The 23,254-nt window shown below is 35.0% G+C and overlaps 1 protein-coding gene across 10 annotated transcripts in view; it reads right to left on the bottom strand.

Moving 5' to 3' along the window:
- Window positions 1–1,057: 1,057 nt before the first annotated feature.
- Window positions 1,058–23,254, bottom strand: part of LOC126810207 (class A basic helix-loop-helix protein 15) — a 100,734-nt gene continuing 78,537 nt past the window's right edge. For 6 of the 10 annotated variants that reach the window (XM_050535162.2, XM_050535169.2, XM_050535163.2 and 3 more), the window contains exon 2: window positions 1,058–4,419. In XM_050535162.2, coding sequence (XP_050391119.1) covers window positions 3,736–4,416 — 681 coding nt within the window. In that variant the 5' untranslated portion in view covers window positions 4,417–4,419 and the 3' untranslated portion in view covers window positions 1,058–3,735. Of the gene's footprint in view, window positions 4,420–11,445; window positions 11,574–13,071; window positions 13,149–14,250; window positions 14,403–23,254 lie in introns of those variants that run through there. The other 4 variants (XM_050535166.2, XM_050535167.2, XM_050535171.2 and 1 more) reach the window with 4 other exon arrangements.

The following is a 23,254-nucleotide window of genomic DNA, read 5'->3' as shown; positions in this document are numbered from 1 at the left end:
TCAAGTGACCCTACACTAGCTGCATATCCAGTTTGGTCCAAATGCAATTAGCGGTTCTTAAGAAGAAGTCAAAATATAAATTGTTTGCGCCGACTGGACAGACGGCGGAAAAAAATGACACAAACAGCCCATGCAGATATAATAAGCAAATCTTTCATTTCTGTCTGATTATCAGTTTCATATCTTTGTTATATTTACTTATTTATCTATCTATACACCTGTGTTACTATTTGTTCTGTCTTTGTTGGGCGACTGGGCTACATACACTATTAGGTGGAGATGGGTGTGGAAGATTTCAGTATATAATGTCTGAGAAAGTTTATATTTTGAGATGAAGAGGTCAAATGAATTTGCTTTGCACATTAAGAAAAGTAAATGGTATCGAATTTAAAACGATATTTTGCACCCTTTCCAAATAACAAACAAACAAGGCCTCCACCCTTTAACACGGATATTTATCGGAAGTATCATGGTTGCCAAGACAACCCATTCATCATTTCTTAGCGAAACTCGATCTAGCCTTAACGAAGTATACACCAGGAAGCAAGAACTTTTCTTCTGAATACTCTGATTTCTGTAACGAAGGACGTCTATGCAAACATTAAACATATTATCAGATAGGTAGACCTGTAACGTTGACCGTCGGCACTGTGTACACTTTTCTGTCAACGATTTAAAGGATTAATTTGTTAACGTTTAGCTGTGCGAAATCCGCCAGTGCGAAGTGAACTAAACGAAATATTCTCCAACGAAACACATCTAACAGCGTCAAAAGTGATAAAATTGATTTAGACATCATATTATTATGTGTCCAAATCTGGCATATTCATCCTCGGATTCAAGGATATCGCAAAGTCTAACTCGCATTGTACAAGGGTACACGTATTTTGGATTGCAAAAGCTTGTACAATGGCAATATAGGTATCCATTTTGTGGCGTGACAAAATTTTCATTCATTGCAGGTCACATAAAGGTTCAATTATACAACTTCCCAAAACGAAAGTATTGCAAATTAGCTCGGGCAGATCCCTGAATAAAAACAAACAGAGACTCAATGAACTTGTTAATACATTTATACTTTAATCTGTAATGTAATATTTTTAAATAGAAAACTATATTTGACACTAACATGTTCTAGTTTAAATCATCAAAATAGCATGAAGCCTTATATGGCCAGGTAGATATATGGGGCTGCCATTCAAAATAAGCTGAAATTGTTTTAAAGAGATATTTCATACATTTAAGCCTATTTGCTTTATATTTATACATTTGAAGACAAAATAATTGTCAGTGTAACATTAACAGTTTATAACAAAGTAACATTAATAATTTCTGTCATAAAGTCTGATATGAAAAACAACATATTTTGGCATGGCCTTACAGTTATCACAAGAAAGAAGGGAATGGTGACGTCAGCAGTGTTTGGCGGGGAGAAGTGGGGGTACATTCAATAACATAATGATATTACATGAATTTAACAACAAACGAGATTTCGTAGCCTCATGAATATAATAATTTTGGTGATGATGGTTACAGAAACTTTTTTCCTTAAAATATGAGTACGAAACTATTCATACATTTACGCATGCGCAATTATTTAATAATTGTTATAATACAGGCAACAAATGTCCCGTTTCTTGTCAAATAAAGTAATTCAACTCAACGTAATCCATGCATGTAACTCAACATATTTACTGTATGGGATGGCGGGATTTTAGCTAAGATTTGAGACTAAGTCCTTTAATACTGCCCTGTGGCCTAGGTTATGACAGTGAACTAAACGTGATCAAAGGGGGCTTTTCTATGACAATTTCAGTCTGAGAAATCAGAAAAATCGAACAATACACTATTAATTAATATAAAGTTGTTCAGGGAGCTAACAAAGCTATTTAATGAAAAGAAATATTAGTAAGCCTGTTACAAAGGCAGTCATGTTTAAGTTTAGAGGAAGGTAATTAGCCAGGAGCAATAATCTGTTATTTATATAATCATTACATATCATGTTAATTAATAATGAGCACCGAGCAGTGAATGTGTAAATGATGTATAACATTAATTTGAACATTATGCGAAATGATTATTAATTATTATCATCATCAAAATGAATAGAGACTAAAAAATACAATGGGTATTTCTAAATTTCTCTACTAAAGAGAAAACTGATAATAGATTTGTCAACTAAATAAACTCTATAATATATTGAACAAAAAAACTCGATACAATGAAAAGGCTTGAAGTTAACATTAGAGATTTGAATTATTCTGTTCCATTTATCTCATGTCAGTTCTTGGAATTTCAAGAGAACATAAATCGTCTATTTTGTCACTCAGCACATTTACAACATACATTTATTCATTACGAAAAAAAAACATAATTACATCTACAGTCTAAAACGGCGACATATACATTCAAAATATATCTTTATGTCGAAATTTTATTAGATTTACCCAGTGCGACAAAATATCTGTATATCTCTTTGTGTTCCAATAATTGATAAATAACCTTCTCCAAAATAACACAGCCCCTGGGACAAAAACGTCCCAAGCAAGGCTACCTACGTATACACGATAAATCACACATCCTCATATATCAGACAATGGCCAATCTATATACAGTTTAAATGAACTCGAATCTCCCCGTAGTTTTCAACTACAGATTTGTTTTTTGTGTATGTAACCTTTTCATTGTACCGTCAGTGAAACAGAATATATTGCTAATTACTATTTACATGTATCATATGATGCCATTTTTCCATTACCAAAAATGAGATAGTATTGAACCCATCCACGTCATGCAAGAAAAAAAACATATAGATATATGAATATAATATTATATATATATATATATATATAGTAATACGGAGCAATTGTCCAACAATGAATAATAATGATTCTCTCTAAATAAATAATATATGTGATTTGAAAATACAATAGAATTTTCCGTCCATAGATTTGTTTTATGCAAATATTCTCGGCAAAAAAAATAATTGGTTGAAGTGCATGGCAGTTCGACATAAATATATCTCTTTTACAAAAATAATTTGAATGATGTTGCCATGTTCCAATGGATGAATCATATAGTCAAAATGAAATAGGGGACAAAGTAACAGATGATATACGATGATAACCGATTTCCCACTCAAAGCACTTATATTCAATATACATAGTTACACAACAATTATTCTATTTGTTTAAAATCACTTCATATTGGAAGATAACATTATGTTTCGCAGTGCTGTCCATGTCTTCAGTTCAACCAGGGGCGGATAACTCACAGCGCTTCCGATGTCACAACTAAGCGTCCGTTTTTTGTTTATATAGCAACACAATATGGGTTTAATTAATCTTTATGAAGGTGTATTCAATTTTTCTATGCGTCGTTATCATCATAAGGTGAATTAAACGCGCACTTTCATTCTAGAAGTTTTCGAGCTTCTTGGCATTCACACACAGTCAATGTTGGAAGTAAAACTATTTTGATGAATCTTTGAGACAACACAATCCAATGAACTCTTTGTCAATTTGTTTTCCCTTGGGTCCCAAAAACCGGAATGATTATAGACATAATTGGGAAGTTTGGTTCAGATAGTTTGCGGTATTCATTGTTTGAATCTTGTATAGATTCTAGAAATGTATTTTTTATGTGTCAACATTTTTCACGAAGAAAAAAAAAATAGGGACCATCTGCATGTAATCGGTTGTTACAACTCATCGTTTTTTATGTTTCGGATCCAATTTAATACAGACTTGTGTCATCTAAAAATTGAGATGCTTGCATGGGTTCTATTTGGTCGATTGATAATTCGTCGTCCCCGGCTAGTTCATTAAAATCGTGGGGAAGGTTACCTATATGAGAGTCAATATTTGAGGCGTTTTTATTTCCATTGATATCCTTGTCTTCCTCCTCTTCCTCTTCATCCTTGCAGGGAGAGTCGGGCGTCTCAAATTTATACGGACAAAATTCACCGCGCATTTCACACACCACATTTGTCAAAGCTTTGATGTAGTTCTTGGCAAGAGCCAAGGTTTCTATTTTTGAAAGTTTTCTATCCAGGTTCACGTGTGGTATAACCTCACGAAGGCCCTGGAAAGCGTCATTTAACGAATGCATTCTCATCCTTTCTCGCTCGTTACTCTCAAGACGCCGCATGTTACGTTCCCGAGCACTGCACTTTCTCCGTCTAACGGACTTTTTACTGTTTCTGGGCTTCTTTTCGCTGGGATCTTCAACTGTTTCGTTTGTCGAGCTGCCCGAATCGGAGGGTGAGCTGGGATTGTCTCGCTTAATGCCTCGCTTTCTGGCATTAAAATCTGGTGTCTCGAGGCCTGCTAAATTCCACATGGTAAGTTCTCCGTTTTCGCCACTGTTAAATCCTATACCTAAACCGCTTGTCATATTGTTAGATTCTGAACGCATCACCTGAAATAATAAAATTAAATATTCAATTTTAAAAGGTGATTAAATTTTTAATGCGAAAGCAGGTTGGCTGCATACGAAGGTACGAGAAATGGAGCACCAACACAGTTTAGGGCAAGATTATGTCTGTAAATAAATTCAGTATCTAACATGTCCCTTTAACCTACCATTGTAATTCGTATTTTACGCAACAAAACTCATAAGAAAATATATCAGTTGCAAAGGATGTATTAATCCTATTGTGTGAACTTTGTTACATAAGATGTTATTTGTGATTTGATGGAGGAGTATAACTCCTTTTATTATACCAGACGTCTCTCACTTGATTAGACAATGTTACATCTAATAAACGACATAAAATGGAGTAATATCGAGCAATAAACAAACTTATTGTATGATCTTGTCCCTTTGACCCCGCATCTCTTTGATTTATTACCACCCCTTTATATTGGTATTTCATGATAAAAACTTTTCCTGTATTTCATGATCAAATCTTAAAACACGCACTCTCTCTCTCCCTCTCTAAATATATATAGGCGACAGAGCAGACACAAAAGAAATCAATCAAAGATATTTAAGTGGGTTATCTTAAAACTGGTAATGAATATAAATCTGTTCAAAAATTGGCTAGACGTATAAATGATTAATACAATAATTGAGTTATACGACAAAGGCACATAATGGACTCCGAAATCACAGCATAAAACACTAAAAGAAGCTACAGTTGGCATTTCTTCCGATGAACATAAAAAATTGAAATTGTTATCAGTTAATAACCCCTCCGTTGGTATATAAAATCCCTATATTAATATCACTGTGGAATCAGTGCTCAAAATACTAAGCAATTGCTAGCTCCACGGGTATAGAACACGTTCGACTTTCTTGACAGTGATGTCAGAGCATGAGATAAACAGAAGACGTTCCTTTTCTCGATTCATTTCCGCTGTAGGTCAAAGATCAGCTTCGCTTACAGAACAGCAGAAGATTCTGAAATTTGACAGTATAATCATTCCTAGTGCGTGTATTACGTAATGTTGTGATGAATCAACTTGACATTCCTGACATTAAATGAACTATTATCAGATTACTAAAATAGTGGCACTGACTTCTATATCCAGATATTCAACTCAAATCAAGGATGATGCCAAATTTAGTGGCGAGAGAGAGAGAGAGAGAGAGAGAGAGGGATAGGGCCATTTCGGGACTAACACGATTTATTTTTATTATTTCCCTCTATAGAACTCAGGAATACCAGCGTACAATGTCCGAATAGAACGAATGATATGTTAAAATAATTGCCTACGTGGTAGTCGGAGTTGTTAAGTAGACGCATAACATGTGCCGATATCTATTTCCAACAAGTAAAATACTGTTATATAGATTAAATTGTAAAGGGAAAATATACTGATTGGAAAATCAATTCGGTGACAAGGTGTTCAAAACATTGCTTTAAAACATATATTATATTTCATGTGGTTGTTGTAAGCAAGTAAAAAGATATCAATGAAAGGTGTTGTTCATACGTGCGTCAATGAGGTTCGAAAAGCGATTACATGTAACTAGTCAGATTCAGATATGATATAAGCCAATTATCTATCCTCTTATGTAGACTTCACGGTCAAGCTGCAGTATGCCGGCGTATTTGCAGTGAACCACTTTTATTATAGAACAAAAATGTGTCCCCCCAATTTCTCTCATAGTTATGTCGGTGCTTCGTGGGTGACCACTGTAGGCCTACTTCGTTTAACTGGGTTTTTTTTTATCATCATTATGTCTGAACTATCTTTTCACTAGGAAGAATATACAATTATCTATTTGGTCCTATAATTAAGTACCTAACGGTATTATTATATACAGCATATAAAGGTTATATATCTTTTCTTTGTCGAGAGTATATCATTTTAAATCATAGATATATGAACTTGGTAGACTAGAAATTATAGACAAACTATATATAGAAACGTGTTGATCATCCTTAATACTCTCTTGGTCATCATGAACTCTATAATGCCATGACACAATGCTGCTCGGCAAACGCACATTATTATTCAGATAATATCAATGCACGTGAGAAATAAATACCTTATAGCAAATACAACTGATTTTATCACTGGGTATTTGTATCTGCATTTACAGGATCAAAAAAAAAGGGAATTGTGCGGAGATTTTGAGTAAATGACCGCCAATTATAAGGGTTTATGCATTCCATACTTTCTAGATTTTCTTTACCTATACACATTTTAAAACGATGTATTTTTTGCCAAAAAACATTCACCTGCTTTAACTTGATTTTAATTTTTTGGCTATGATACCACCCATATTTTGTTAATACCCCTAGTTTAAACTTAATCTAATGTTAAACAACTGCGTCATGTTGTACATCTTGTAAACAAAGAAAATATCGTTCATAGACGTTTATAAAAATAACTACAAAAGTCATTTATACACGAGTAAAAAAAAAATAAACTGGTTTCCTGTTTCGTCTGGTGGCTTTAATTTGATTGTTTGATCAAAAGTAAAGACAGACGAATAGTGGGATATATACCAGATGTGTGTTGAAATCGACGGCTAAATGTACACAAAAAATGTCTATATTCAACTGATGAAGATCTGAAAAACAGCCAATGACGAAGTCCCTTGCGGAGATTCGCGTGGTATTCATCACAAATTAACTCTTTTGGAGTATCTGAATATCGAAAATCAAGTAAGACCAGATTGAAAGATTTGTATTCCGGCAAGGTAACTTCATTAACAAGAGAATATTGCTAAAATCGTTTCTAACCCAGTTATACCGACTGCCAACACCGCTTTTGCAGATCATAAGAATGGAAAAGTATGCTGAAAATGATCAAATTAGTAGTGTGTATGGCCCAATTATCTACTTGTTGTAGAAAAGCATTTAAATTATTTTTTACCAGTTGGTTAAATAGGTGTAGTAATGAGCATGCGCACACCATTGTAGTTCTTACCAATCAGGTTACATAGTAAATAACACAATTAGCAGCATAATGAGGCAAAGTAGCACGTTGCAAATAGCACTGGCTTAGGAATAATTTGTTACGCAATTCGATTAAGTGTTTCCTCTTCAGCCGTGTTGGCCACCCACTTGGTAATTAAGCACGTGAGAAACCCATCTATGTGGCTATTAATTCAATACAACTAGTATGTACTCATCACGTTAGGGAATTCAACTGATAGAGGGCGTTGTTTAAATATTCTGATGTAAAAGACATTAACACAAGCAGATAACTAACAAAACATATTATGTATTTTTATTACTATGTAATAAGACGATGAATATATACTAAACATCGCATTAACTAAATTTAATTTATGCGTTATCCTTCAGGGTTAAAAGTGCCACAATGGATGAAAAGTGCCAAATACATCGATGTGTTTTAAAACACGACACAGAGTACAGTTCCATCGATTATTATCCACCGCGTTTCAAATGTAATATTAGGCATTTATGTTCAGCTATAACCAAAAGAGCGTAAAATCAATTTGTAACGGATATATAGTATCATAGAGTTTATAGAATTCAGTATGTTTCACCGTTGGCGTATATCAATGTATAGCAAAATCCTGACACAATTGTCTACAATAACAATACTCGCCCACATCGTCAATTGATTATAGTATGGTACCAGTCAGATGGCAATTTATTGAGCACTAAGCTAATGTTATAGATCCCCGGTATTAAGCTGACTACAACCTGTCTCCGACCCATTAAACTATCTGGTTCCAGCGTTACTGATACCCCAAACAATATTATAGACATCGTAATAGTCAGAACGATAGGTCCCATTTTGTTCTATTCAGCTGCACGATATCTCTACAATGACATATTTACCGTAGATCTCTCAATGTCAGCCAATATTGAACTAAACTTAATGGCTATCCAATTTGATTCTCTTTAAGATCCGCCAAAATAACTGAAAAGCCACTTGGGCGGTTGAGTAGAAAATGACAAAATAACGTTTGAGATCATTAGCGCCGTTACGTTAGTCTGTCAGATCACCTAGACAATGACAGGTTGTTGACTAAATTGAAGAGCAAAGCGTTAATCCTTCTTTAGACCAATATATGATTCCTGGAACACATCAGAGAAAAATACGGTAATTATGCATAGAAATTGGCCCTGTCTTGTCAGTTCGTCATTGAGTATACATTATTAGAAGTTAATAGCCGGGGAAAAATGGTTGTGTTATTAGCTGTAATGTACAGCGGAACTACTTCAGGAATTTGTCCAAATTATACTTATGCCAAAACCATTAACAGGCAGCGTGTATTCCATTATATTCTATTATGCAAATGTAAAAATGGCTATAATTATTTACGTAGTAATAGCGTGGCCATTGTAAGTTCCCCATAATACGGTTCATTTCATTCCGCGTCAGTATATAAATGCACACAATTTGAAAAAAAATAAAGTGCGAACAGAACAAAATGGGGATCGCCTGACATGAATAACCGACTAAGAACATAAAGACAAAGGGCGTACAAAAATGGTTAAAACAAGCCGACAAAGATAAATATATAAATCAAAGAATTAAAGTCTTATGTGTGAAGGAACAAAAGTTTGGAGAGCGCCTGATTATACGGCATCCGTGACATACGTTTTCTATCACGGCTATAATATAAATGTTCTAACAATATTCATTATGTCTTAAAGGTACCCGGTTCCGCTCTTTTCAAAATTTAGCCATAGAACATGTAGAAATGAAATCAAATAAAATGGGGTTTAACGTCTTACTTTTCTGCACCGACTGGTGTGCTATTAGTGCAATTTTGGCCGGACAGTGGTCTACTTTTATTTTGAATTCAAACTGTCAAGGATTCTTTAACGGCACGTAAATGTGTACAAAGGACTTCGGTTTTTCGTACCATCAGAACTACTAGACACTGCCCTTGCCATGCCCTCCGTTTTTTTCAAAATTTAGCCACAGTGTATATAGGATAACATACATGTATCACTTGTAACAGCTGATATAAAACCAATTATTTAACTATACATTTTATTAGCAGTATTTAATAACACCTCAGCAAAAAGTGTAAATTTCTATTCGATTAATAAATATCGAATCCTGCCCGTTTTATCGATATATATCTTACACTTAAAACACAATCGCCAATCATAAGTGTGTCATTTGAAAATGGTATCAGACAGTGATCACCAAGACTACCATTATTAGGTTATATTACAGCTCTAGGATTATTAATTCATAAAACATCAGACAGATATTTAAATGAACCAAGTAGAGTTATTTTCCTCATCAATCTACTGTAGTATAATCTGGTAGTTAATAAGAAATATGAGAAAGGCTAACTCTTACCATCTTATATCCTTATTACACAAGTTTTAAAACACCCCATAAAACTTATTATGCATACCAGCAGATTTATCATGCATAGATGTTTTGGCTAAAGTATCATGCATATTGTTTTCTAAACAATCTAAGTTTGAAATTATTGTATTTAGAAATAAAAATAACAAGCAAACATTTGTCCCCCGCCAAATTGAAAGAGAGAGGGGTGGGGGTGGGTTAACGTCAAATTGAAAAAGATCACACACATTTTTTAAATGCATATTGATCTTTTTAAATTATCGAGCTCCAAAATCTCGACCAATCAAATTGCTCATGATCGAACTTAGTCAAGGTATTGATGTACTAAAACTATACCCCGAGTTTGATGTAATGTCTCAACCAATCAAATTGCTCCCCATCGAACTTTGTCAAGTTATTCAAACTTAGTCAAGGTATTAATGTAATGATATCACCATTCTCACTCAATCAAAATCGAAGTTGCCGAGCTCTAAAGTATCGACCAATCAAATTGCTTACCACCCTGCTTAACCTAAGCATAAAATGTTCATTATGGAACTTAGTCAAGGCATTGATGTAATTTAATGAAACTATACACCAAGTTTCAACACTCTCTGACTTAATTAGAGGCAAAGTTATCGTGTCCCAAAGCACTGACCAATCAAATTGCGTATCTCTGCTTAGCCTAAGCAAAAAATGCTCATCGTCGAACTCAGTCAAGTCATTCACCTAATAAACACCTACACAAAGTTTGAAAAGTCTAACTTAATTAGAAGTAGAGACAGGCCCATTTTAATAGTCCCCTGTTGATGTCGTGCATATGACCAGATATGTAAACCTCTTTCAAAACACATGTCCATTGAAAAGAGCAGCTGTTATTTAATTGTGTCCAGAATCATCCACTGTATTAAACAACTGCCATTAAGTTCTTTTATTTATAATCATTAATAGTAATGATAATCCATTACACCTAAATAATTTTTCTATTAAGTTCACCTTCACAGCATATCATAACATGAATATGTTACACTTACTGCTTTGGCCAACTTTGTCGTACTGTGGTTGTTATCGTAATGACAAAATGAAATGAAATGGGGTTTAACGCCCTACTATTCTGCTCCGAACTGGGCTAATGAAGACAAGCATACGCCATACAGTGTGCTATGAGGGTAATTTTGCCCGAACAGCGGCACTACGGCCTACTCTTATATCGAATTCCATCTGTCAAGGGATCGTTTACGTACACGCCAATGTGTACACGAGACCTTGTCAGGCCCTCCGTCCTGCATCACTGACAAGGGGGAACCACGCCGGAAAATCTGGATGAACTTTCTCGGCCAATGCAGGGATCTAACACCCGACCTCAAGGATAGCGAGCCAGCATCTTACCCACTTAGGCACCGTGACCCTCTATCGTAATGACACCTGTTAACTACGCGCGAAGCTTATTCATCGCATCAAGCATAGCGTTGGACCCAAACCGGTTTATCTGTGCATGTTATTTCTAAATATTATTTTATCACAGTGTACTACAAAGTTGCCTTACACAGTCAACGCACAAGACGGATATTATAACATGGCCATAATTGCACCCAGTTCGACTGGACAAAGTTCGATTTCATCCGAGGAAAACATTCCAATTGAAAAAATACATCCCTCTAAAATCAAAACGTGTTCTAATGAAAATGTATGGTACACTTACCTACCCTTAGAACACAAATAAAACCATTAAATTAGAATCTCACTTCTACCTATTTACTCATGGAAATAAAATCTTGGGCACACAGTGCAACGTTCTCACAGACTATGCACACTAGAACAACTTGTTAAGTCTATTACTTGAACAATGTCGAATCACTCTAACAGCCTAGCACTCTTAATAGACAACCTCTGCTCATTTTTTCTCTCCTTAGTTTCTGCTGTAGCGTGATAAAGCTGTTTTGAAATTGCAGCGACAACTGTAACAATTTACCCAGGCTAATAAAGACCAGGGTGTCTGTCACGATTAAGGAGAAATTTCCCATGGTCTCCTTGCAATGCCTACATGCATTTATATATGCAAATTCACAAAAAATGTCTGTAATTCTATGAATGAAAATTAAAATAAGCGAGCTGTTACTGGATACCCCAACAGCAACTCCTAATTCCAGATAAATTGGAGAAATTATTGCATTAATGGAATCTCAAATAAGCTGTCCGTCTTTTTATTTGTTCTAGTGTTCTTAAATGTTATTTCGACCTTAGCAATCCATGGGTTTATTCTACTTGCTGCGGTTTGTGTTATTCATGCGATTCCGCAATATAACCAAATTGCAGGTTTTATTAAGTATAGTGTGATAACAAGTTGACTTCAATTTGACACATGCCGCTAGTTAATCGAAAACATATATCATATTTGTTGGTAAAAGAAAGGGGACCAGGATACGAAAACTTTTCCTGCGGATCTCACTTTGATATGAATAGAAACCGTCCATTATCACCCGATACTGACTAGCGTCTCTTAACAGTTTTTTTAGGAGTCGTTCCGTTTTCATTTAAAAGCTACCATAATACATCTACACAGAAGTTAAAAATTTGAAAATTGTCAAAATCAAGCAAACTAATAATATAGTTAATTTGAGAAGAAATTGATGTGTGAACAATGTTGTCAAGAAATAAAACCATTATATTAACGCCCGGTGTTTTATTGGAGATTTTTGCGTCTGCGGCGACGTCTTTTTTGGCATTAACAAGTCTTTGTGGTTGACTATTTGTAGTTTTAAGCCAAATGCATTAAACACAGAAAGTCTGTATTTACATACACATACAAGCTGCAGATGTCATTAAGAAGGCATTTCCGTAAAAAGAACTGCATGTGGTTTTGAGTTTATTTAGCCCTGGTATTCTGGAATTTTTTGGTGGAAAATTAAAGGCATGGATGGGTGAAACGTCGTTGATCTTTATAACTATTTTATTAGGCAAAAGTCTGAGATTCCAATATTTCCGCACACAAGAATGGCTGATAATGCCAAAAGAAAAAACTATCTGATAACTCACTGGCAGGTTTATGATTGTGTAGGACCTACAGCATGTCATTCACCAGCATGTAGAAATTATTTTGTCGATACGGTCATTCTGACATTGAAAATATATTGTGTAGGTAGGTATGTAGGTCAAAAGGTGGCTGATAACTATAATATTTTTTATATCTACACAATAGTTCCTTATAAACTTTTTCCAATATTTGCTACAGTTTATCTTACTTTCATTCAAAACGTATATCCAATTTCTCGAAATTAATAAATGGGTGGGTCGTTTATCTTAAAATATTAAATAAAACTATACTCACGATAGTGCGCTAGATTGCTGTCGAGCTATTGTTTAAGTTTAACTTTTGCAGTTGAACACTACGGTGTATACTGATAATCGCTTTATTTATTTTCTTTAACTATATCCGCCAAGTAGATAAATTGAGAAACGCACCAATAATAATGGCTTGTTACATTAAACATAACCTATTTTGGGGGTTATTTACTGGTTTTTGATATCCGGATACAAGAAGCGAGGTTTGTTTACCAATTTTTGGAACCATTATTTTTACATAATGTTTACAATTTCTCTAGTTCCTCTTCTTGAATTATTCTGAAATGTTGGCCTTTTTATTACTAGGCGTTGTGTTATTGAATTTCTGTTTTCGTTCTACATTTGGAATAATTCCTGGTATTGAACCAGACCAAGTGTTATTTGTTGACACAGGAATGGCACCGTGTCCGGTGTATGGGGTTTCTTTGTTTGGAATTATCATTAGAATGGTAAATATTCAGCGTTCACATACAGTTTACATATTACAGTGCCGAGTAAAAATAGAACTGCTAGAAAACTAGGGGGTGGTCATAGCTGTATTTTACATTAAGCATTTAATTCTCATAATTTACACGAATTTTCTGCGGTTTTGATGCGGTTTTGTATATCGTGTTACCAGAAGATATTTTAAATATTATACTGATTTATTTTAAAGCATCACGACAACACACAAACTTCTATAATTTTTACTAAAAATTAGCTCAAGAAACCGTGTGAATTTTAAAACTAACGATGTCACAAATTCAGCATAACGAAATCGTGAGCCAGTAATAAAGAAACGCGTATCACACACACAAAAGCACATAAAATACCCGCTGCTCCCTGTCCTAATATCGTGACAAAGTTTCTCATGGGAGCTCTGTGTTCTTCTAGGAAAGTCAACTGTCGATATTAATCTTCTGTACATCTGATTTTCAAATTCTTCGCAGCCACTTTAACTCTTATAAAATTGCCCAGGCAAACACATCCAATGCATTAATGAAACAAGTAACCAATAACCTAAACTCATAAAACTTGTCTTTCATATGAGTTGAATAACGTCACCAGTCAATATTATCAACGTCATTGTTGGCCAACTTATAACAAGACCTCGTTCAATTGTATTGATGAAATTGGCATCTATTATTATTCATCAAAAATATATAAGTAAAAATATATATCCCACCTTTGAGTCCAATTAAAAACAGCTAAGTTGCCAGCTAGTCAAAAACGCTTATATTTGAACATATATAAAACAAAATGCAACGATCAGCTTGAATCGATGTAAGTATCTAATCTATAGGTCTGAATATGGCCGAGTTTCTAGTTATTATTATTAACCTTGCGTAGGATAGGTAGATTCGGTGATAAGAAATTCTAATGAGAAAATCGGGACCGAACCACCTGCTCTGTTCTCTCAAAAGGTCCAATACACACATAGATATAATCTGAAACATATCCAATTTATATAATACAGATTCTTATCGATCGCTATGTCAATTTATATATACCTATAATATACCTATATAGTTATAACAAATAAGTCAATCAAATTGAAGCAGCGTGTCGGTAACTCCTGTTACAGCTTCTGAAATTCAAGGCGAAACTATCGCTTTGCGAATTTAGCTTAATTTAGCGTATAAACGTATACCGGTGTAGAATACACTTATAATTTGAAGTTCGGAAACAAACGCGGCTGGGACAAGAACACAGCCGTAGATAATACATGGTCCCCCCATTTCGATGGTGAACTGGGCAGGATATCACTTGTTAGATATCTGGAATCTGTCCACCACTCATTTTACCCGTCCAGTGAACAAGGGTTATAGTTCAGGTTTAGTCAGAAATAAATAGTGTGCATGCTCTGAAATCATTCCCTACTTTCTACTTTGTTAAAAAAATTAAAGTTAGATTTTCGACATTATATATAATGGAAGGCGTGATAGTTTCGATGATAAGATTTTAAAGAGAAAATGTCATCCCAACTCACCTTTCTTGTGAGATACGAGTGTGAAAAATAGCAGACTGCAATACGATGTGATATGGTATACATGGCAAGTGTAACTGGGTGTTCTAGAATCACCATACCCTGTAGCATATAGGATATGATCTCAGAATACGTTATTTGAGATGACATTTCGAAAGATGAATGCAGACGCCAACTATCTTGCATGTCAGATAAAGTGTATTCTCAGATGGAACTCACGTTCTTTAGCATGATAATTAGAAATACAAATCAAGAGCATTGACTCAAACTAAACAAACCGAAATAATGCGACGTACCAATATTTAGAAACAAATTAACATTTTGTTAAAACGTTCTCGGTGCCTTCAGATAGGAACTTATGTGAGGATTTGAATTCTTCAGTATGACGACAGTGGCTCATAAATTAACTCCATATCTACACAATATACAGAATGGTTTGCATTCTTCAGTTACTTTAACTGCTCGAGTTAATATCAAAACCAGACTTATATTTTAAAAAAACAGAAGTTAGTTCGCCACAACACGATAAAGAATGGCGAGAGCGTGACAATAACTATGTATAATGAAATTCATATGTAAAACTACCGACCATCAAAATAAACAGCCCGATTCTGGATCCCTGAATTAACTTTCAGAAACATCAAAGGCCCCAAAATAGCTTTTCTTTTAGAAATAACTAACACCTGGCCACGGCAAATGTTCATTATAGATTCTGATATCAATATAATGACAAATAATGTATGTATATATCACAGGAAAATATAATCAAATATATATTGATGAAACATAGAACACATCTCTGTTCATTATATTAGACACATTTATGGATTCTAAACGGATGTTTCTTTCGTTTTAAAAACGTCAATATCATAGGCATTGGTTTACGCTTGCCTATTTTAGTATACTAACATTAGGCTATATATGTAAACTGATAATATTAAACATTTTCAAACGGTAAATAAATTAATGAGCCGGTTTATGGGGTGAAATAATAGCTCTTAGTCCAACACTGTCAGTCTGTTCAATTATATTTTCATTACTTTATGGACTCTAACAAACACCAACAACGTCATTACTTAATTGGGCCGCGGTTGTTCAGTGAGTAAGGCACAGGCTCGCTAACCTGGAGGTTCCGGATTCGATCCCGTTATTGGCCGAGAAAGTTCCTCGGCAATTTCCAGCGTGGTTTCCCCTTGTCATTGGTGTAGGACTGGGGTTCTGACAATGAACAACGTCTTGTCGTTCGGATGGGACGCAAAACAAAGGTTCGTGTACATTAGCATCCACGTAAAAAGCCCTTGAAATTTACAATCCGTAAAAAAGTCAAAATTCCCCTCATAGCACACTGCCTAAGCCCCTGGAAAGTAGGTCGTTAAACCCCATTTTACTTAGATAGTGTTCATATGTTCGAAACTGAAACCAAATAACTGTAGAAGCATATAAGAAAGTTATCAATGAAATGTTAAATGTATTCTTTGTAAAAAATATCTTTTCACATAAAAATCAAAGCAGGCTAATAAATAACACTCATTACAAAAATGAGAAACAGCGAGACGATACAAATGCAGCTAGGTGGTAATTATTCTTATGTAACATAAGATATTCATAATGTTGAGCGTGTACACAAGTTATACTTTACAGATTATATCTTCAATGAAACGACAGGGCCATTGGAACTATAAATGGCAAACTAACCTTTTTAACCATATTGCCGTCGTCAATGGTAGATTTTCACAATTAACATTCTGCACATTACACCCACGTGGTTACATATATATTTCAATGAATATGGTTAACATTACAATAACACAGCAGTTATCGTTTAATAATACGTCCAAATATATTAAAGTAAATGCTGTTACATCACAATTTTTCCCACCCCACCCCCGCCCTTCCCCCAAATTTTATTAAACTTTAATTACAACAGCTACTGTATTCCCAGTCAGTCGAACGAGTTCGTTATAGTAATAACTAAAGTCGGTACGAAAATAATCGTTAGCAATATGTGTTAAGATGCAGTTGAGACCTAACAGATTACTTATCGATTTCCAAATATCTGTTTTTTGTGTGTTAGAATTTTAACTTATCCAATTATGCCAACCGTAAAGGTCGTACAACAATAGAAATCACATAGGCCGCATTAATCAGTGTTGTTAATAAAAACGACCTTCATTTAGCAAGCCCAATAATTGGTCATAATAAGTAAATAACGATATACTATATATGTATATATAAGAATTACATCTTACAATAGGGAGTCAATATCAGAGACATTTGAACTGAGAAATTAAAGTTAAGTAATCTTTACTGTTGTCGAATCACGTTTCCTTTAACATCTCTCACGGGATTATTTAAATAAAACATCAGCTGGTGGAAGCGATATCACCTTCGGTGAAAGCGGACGTTAAGCTCCACGAACGAACGAATGGTGGAAGCGGACGCTAATCCCAAGCTACATCTAAACCATTATAGTTTAAGCATCGTTGGAATCTGTAAGGTAGTAAATAGTGAAATAGCCATGTTTGTGAAATCCACATAATTTAGAAACAAATCATGTCTACGTTATGAAAAATGATCTCCAATTCACGAATAATATAATTCCCATGCAACATGCGGTCTTCTGTTTAAAAGATAACATTGAATTTCAAACCACTGTATTTAGAGATACCATCTAATTGTGACATCACTTCTCCTCATATTATATATGGGGAATGTTAAATACATAAATAAGATTTAAAGCCTCATTTCACTTAGAACAACCTCTATTCCAGACACACAAAGTCTTAGAAATTATCATTAAACACGCGACATTTTGTTAAACTATCAAGCGACAGCTTCAAGTTGATCTAGAAGAATGGATGTCCTAAAGAGGGTAGATACATGCATATATGGATAGGGTGTAGCTGCAGTGAATAAAACAAGTACAAACATATTGTCGGCCGCGAACCGGACATGATGTCATCACCGCCATCTTGGAATCAATGCGCGAGTAGGATGAGTAGTTCTTGGGACCCAGTTCCTGGTCCAACTATGAGGTGTCAATCACGGTTTCAAAATATCCATGATAATGGATTCGACTTTTTCTAAGAAGGGTGTTAAATAACGATGCAAATTGTGACGTGGGTGTTTTCGTTCCGTGTATCCGATTGATCACTCCATTAACATTCAAGACCTGTTTATGGTAAGTGTGTTCTGGGCCACTGATGACAGCATAATAAATACCTTATATCTTGATTACACAGCCAATGAAATTTCTCGCTTATCAAAACCGTTTAGAGGATTTATTTACAACTTTAGTATTGCAGGTTTTGATTAGCAGGTTGGTCTGAAGTCGACAATAATGAACGAACCCTATAAAGAAATGTCTTTAGGCAGAAATGGAATGAAGTAAACAACCGAAAATATAAAACGGAACGAAATGTTGGTATAATTTAAATTAGACTGAACAAACACGTCTTAAGGCAGCATTGTTCAGACAATAAAAAATATAAATCTAACAATCCATTTTGTAGACCAACACCAAAAAGCACTAACGATATCCATTTAAATTTCAATATGGGCACAGCATGATATTAGAAATAAATCTATATACTGTATGATGATATCAACCTAGGGAAATATATGTATCTACTGTTATAAAATGCCTACATTACTTATTGACTTATCAGTTCTATCAAGTAGACTTTCTTCTTCAAATAGATACCAGACAACCTCAATGATTTTTAATGTCATATAATTAGAGCGCACGTAACTCAAATCGAAACAAAGACAAACTTAATGCCCATAACAAGACCAATTGAATGACCGGCACCGTCAAGATGGCGAATTGGTGATCGACCTCATTGTTTTATTGATAACCAATAGACTGGACAGTCTTGTCTAATGGACTGCATGGAACTAGGTTAATCCGATCGGAAGTGCACTAAGGCGAATTAAAATAACCCAAACGATTTTATGTTTATCATTTAAAAGAAGCGTGCTATATTCATACAAGGTCGGGCCGAATTAACCCACTGTCGTGAAACAAATTCCTAATTTTGGATATTGCAGAATTCCAGTGCTATGACAGTGCATACCAGGAGTAGAGGTACTTGGCGCACACAATTACTTGCACAAATAATACCATCTCAAATGTTAACACCTCGTCTAAATACCGTACATGTGCTCTGCTAAAAATTAAAACAAATTAGATTTGATAGGCAGTTTTAATACATGAATAGAATTTCACGAAATACTGGCTGGGAGTTTCCACAAGAGACGCGGGAATATTAATCTATACGTCAGTATGAAGGAATTATTTACCAATTTTAAGAACTGGTGTTAAGAGAAAACACAGACTAGATAAAACAGTGAATCGTAAGTTAATTCGGTTTCATTATAATAGTGATAGATAACTTCCATTGTTATTCTGACTATTTGTTCAATAACATCAGAACGAAGAACAATGTAACAAACGGAAGCAATATATTACACAAGAAAAAACTTGCGCGCAGTCATAACGAATTGAAGCTAGATAAGAAAAAAAAATATCTTCCATGTTAGTTCAAGTGAATGAACACAGTAGTAAATAAACTAAGATTGATTCCCAGGCCAGTTATAAATAATTGTGAGAAAGATTTCAAACTGACAAATTGATTTGTTTCCACGGTGCCGCGTTACACGGTTTATGACAGTGACTTCTTGTAGTCAAGTTACGGACGCCGCGCAAAAAGAAAACAAATTCTCGCTTTTTCATTTCTTTCCAAAAAATATGATCGTTTCAAGTTTCATAAACAGTTACCAAGAAAGGACTCGGTGAGTAATATTCTTTTCGAATATGTTTTGCCTAGAAGTGCTATATTTATATAATTATGTATTAAAACTGGAGAAACAAGCTTTATGCATAAAGAAAGTCCGGTTTTAGACTGTTAGAAGCAATAAAATGTTTTAAATAAATTATCATATACATGTGTACTGCCATCTAAGTTCCTTTCCGATATAGAAGAAAATGGACCATTCAGCAATTTTACCCGAAGACCATTCGGTATAATTTGTCCTAAAGATAGCGATTTCACTCTTACCAATCACAGTGTTTTGATAACAAAAATGTCCACCCTCTGTGTGCAAGCGATTATACATCGTAATACATAGGTTAAAACCATTGATGCCGCTTTAGCAGCTCTGTGCTACAACAAGAATCTAGTTCAAGCAAATTGGTAAATCAGTGTGAATAAAGAAGTGATCGATCAATACCTCTCTACTTGTTGTTCGCTTTTATGATTTCATTCGTTTATGTTAGTTTTTTTTTGCTACTTTATTGTTGCATAGGAAGGAACCATGCGCTACTTAAGAATAAGAACAGCCGATCGCTGTTATCCAACAGATACAATAGGTCTACTGATTCGTCTTTAACAAAATCAGTTGTTAATTGAGTAGGATTATTAAAAATAACACAATAAATCTTGCATGCAAAGAAATAAGGAAGTAACATTGAAGGAAAATGTTCGAACAAATCATTCTCTTTTTTCTTACCCATTTATTCTTTTATAACAGCAAAGCAAAAGTTCATGATCTGAAATCTCTTCGGTGGATCGTAAAAACGTGTTTTTTTGATTAAAGGATTTAGTTAGCACGAACGCGTTGCAGCACGGAAGGTTTTACACAATTACTTAACCTGAGAGATTATCTTAAAAGATCTGGCACGAGTAGGTCTATCGACTTGTTAATGTAACACTAAGTGGAACAAAATGACATTTGTATAAGGCTTCGCAATTTTAACCTAATCCCATAGTACAGAATCCCGACTTTTTAATCAGATATGCAAATTATGTGATTTAAAAAGACAAAAGTGCTTCTTTAATTTGATATTTATAGCCGAAAAGAAAATAGGTAGGAATTGGACCCAATGAGCATTCGGTTGATTATAATAGTGTTCAAGGTGATTTTAATCCGAAATAATAACTCTATCGATTTTAATAAATTTAATGATTTTATAGGCAAACTATACAGAGACCATGTTAAACGACATGTACAAACACTATATCCAAGTCACGTTCATTCGCGGTTTTTCTAATATCTTCCCATATAAGTCAGTCTAGCGCGTGCGCTTTAAATCACAAGGTCTTTAAATGAATCAAGTGGCTTGGTTTCGATACATGACAAGGAGTGGGGTAACCTGCCCACCGTTGTGAGTTTTCTCCGCGTCCTCTGATTTCCTTACTACACCGCTAAATACACCTACGCGCAAGCGAATTATAAAACTAAAATAGCACCATATATGTCCCGACATTATCTCGTTTGTGTCAAGTGGATGTTTACACCCCATTTTTCCCCTCTTTTACTCTTGTTTACTTATAACATTATAGTAACAGTATATTAAATAAAATGGTCAAATTTGAGGTTTTTAAAATATCCATTGAGCATATAGTTAGTTATTTTATATGAAATAAACTTTATAAAAGTGAATAAACTATTGTAATGCTTTAATAGCCAATTTATTAACTACATTTACTAGCGCGTACAGATAACGGTAACATCTAATAGTCAATATTCACAACTGGCTTCACTGATGATGATTTTTCCACAACTGGCAGTAATAATAATATGCTATATCAGCACAAAATGGGTTTATTGATTTTTGTTTGGACTATTTCAACGCCGCCTAGAACAAGACCGTGATTTCCAGCTTCGTCAAGTTGAGACCATGAACAGGTGATTCCGGTCACAAATGAACTGTTCATACGGCCATCCTGTTACCAGGGCTGGCTGAATAGTTCAAAGCCTATCTGTGAAAGACCCGCAGAAAGTCGATGGTTTACATTTATTTTTCTACATTATAGTCCTTTTCGAGGTGTACACACTTTTGCCAACAATCTTGCAAGGCCTGGATGCCGGTCAGAAAGAAATTTTCTTCAGCGACCCTTAAAAAAGTCGTTCACAGCTGACATGACGTCATCATCACCCTGGAGAGGAGTCAACATAGGCCTAGCATGTTCCCCGATCCATTTTATTTTCAAATGAAATTAAATTTGGTTTATAAAAAGAACATCATTACTAGGAAAATGACGACCGGCTAGTTCCTTTTTCCTTTTTGGAAACATATGTCATCAATGGTTACAAATATGGCCAAAAGATTATCAAGGCCTGCTTCAGAACGGCGCAGGTTGTCCGGTTTCTGATCCGCAGTCAAGAGCTTTGGCACCCATCTTGCAGAAACTTTTGTCATTCCTAAATAGTTGGCGATAATAGGCTCAACCCTCTCATGAGTAATGCTCACAACACTGGCAATATGCCGAATAGTCAATCGTTGATCAGCAATCACTATTTCATGCACCCGGATAATGTTTTCTTGAATGGTTTCTGCTGATGGCCTTCCAGGGCGCGGATCATCGGCAAGGTTTAAATTTCGCAGCCCACTTCTTTACTGTAGAAAATGAAGAGACATCATCCCCTAACGTGGAGACCATATCGGCATGTATCTGTGTTGGGGTTAGTCCTTTCAGTTGCAGGTACTTGATAACTGCCCTTTAGCCAGTTTTGTACATTTCTGACGATTTCAATGGGTAGGTTCACAAGATAGTCTGGTACAAAGACAATAATAACACTACAGTTGCAGTTCTTATGTCTATGATTCATTCAATGATTGTACCTCATCTATCCTTTTCAAGCTTTGAACTTTTCAGCCAGCCCTCGTACAAGTCAAAGTGAATTATGCAGTGGTTACATATTTTTAGCTCAATACAAATTGTATTGTCTTTCTCCAGACAGGATTAATTACTTTAATTTACTCGTACATAGCGCGATAATTCCGTTAACCTATAGCAAATCTGGGGATTGGATCGATAAAGAATTCAACCAAAAATTCTCAGTAAATCAAGCGATAGCTTTTCAGTTATATATCCCGGTTTTGGCGCTACCAGTCCTCCCTAATTTCAACAGTGCAGTAACCTTGAACTGGATTTTGAATAGAAATAAATAACATTTGTGATGCAATCTTTCTTTCGTCTTCAAATAAGGCTAAATTGGGGTAATCTGAGATGAATCCACAAGCAGAAGCCACAAAATACTACCAGTCCCTGTAGCTCGTGAACAAACTCAACATGACTATCGAGAAATCAGTTTCACAGTTACCGAATGCGGTTAGTATACGAATTCGTTAAAAAGAAACAACCCAGAGTTTTAGAGAACGGGATTACTAAATATCAGCGATATATACAGTATGTCT

This window comes from Patella vulgata, chromosome 2 (assembly GCF_932274485.2).
Source record: "Patella vulgata chromosome 2, xgPatVulg1.2, whole genome shotgun sequence".
Lineage (NCBI taxonomy): Eukaryota > Metazoa > Mollusca > Gastropoda > Patellidae > Patella > Patella vulgata.
The sequence above is the reverse complement of the archived record's forward strand: the minus strand, read 5'-3'. Positions and strand labels throughout refer to the sequence as shown.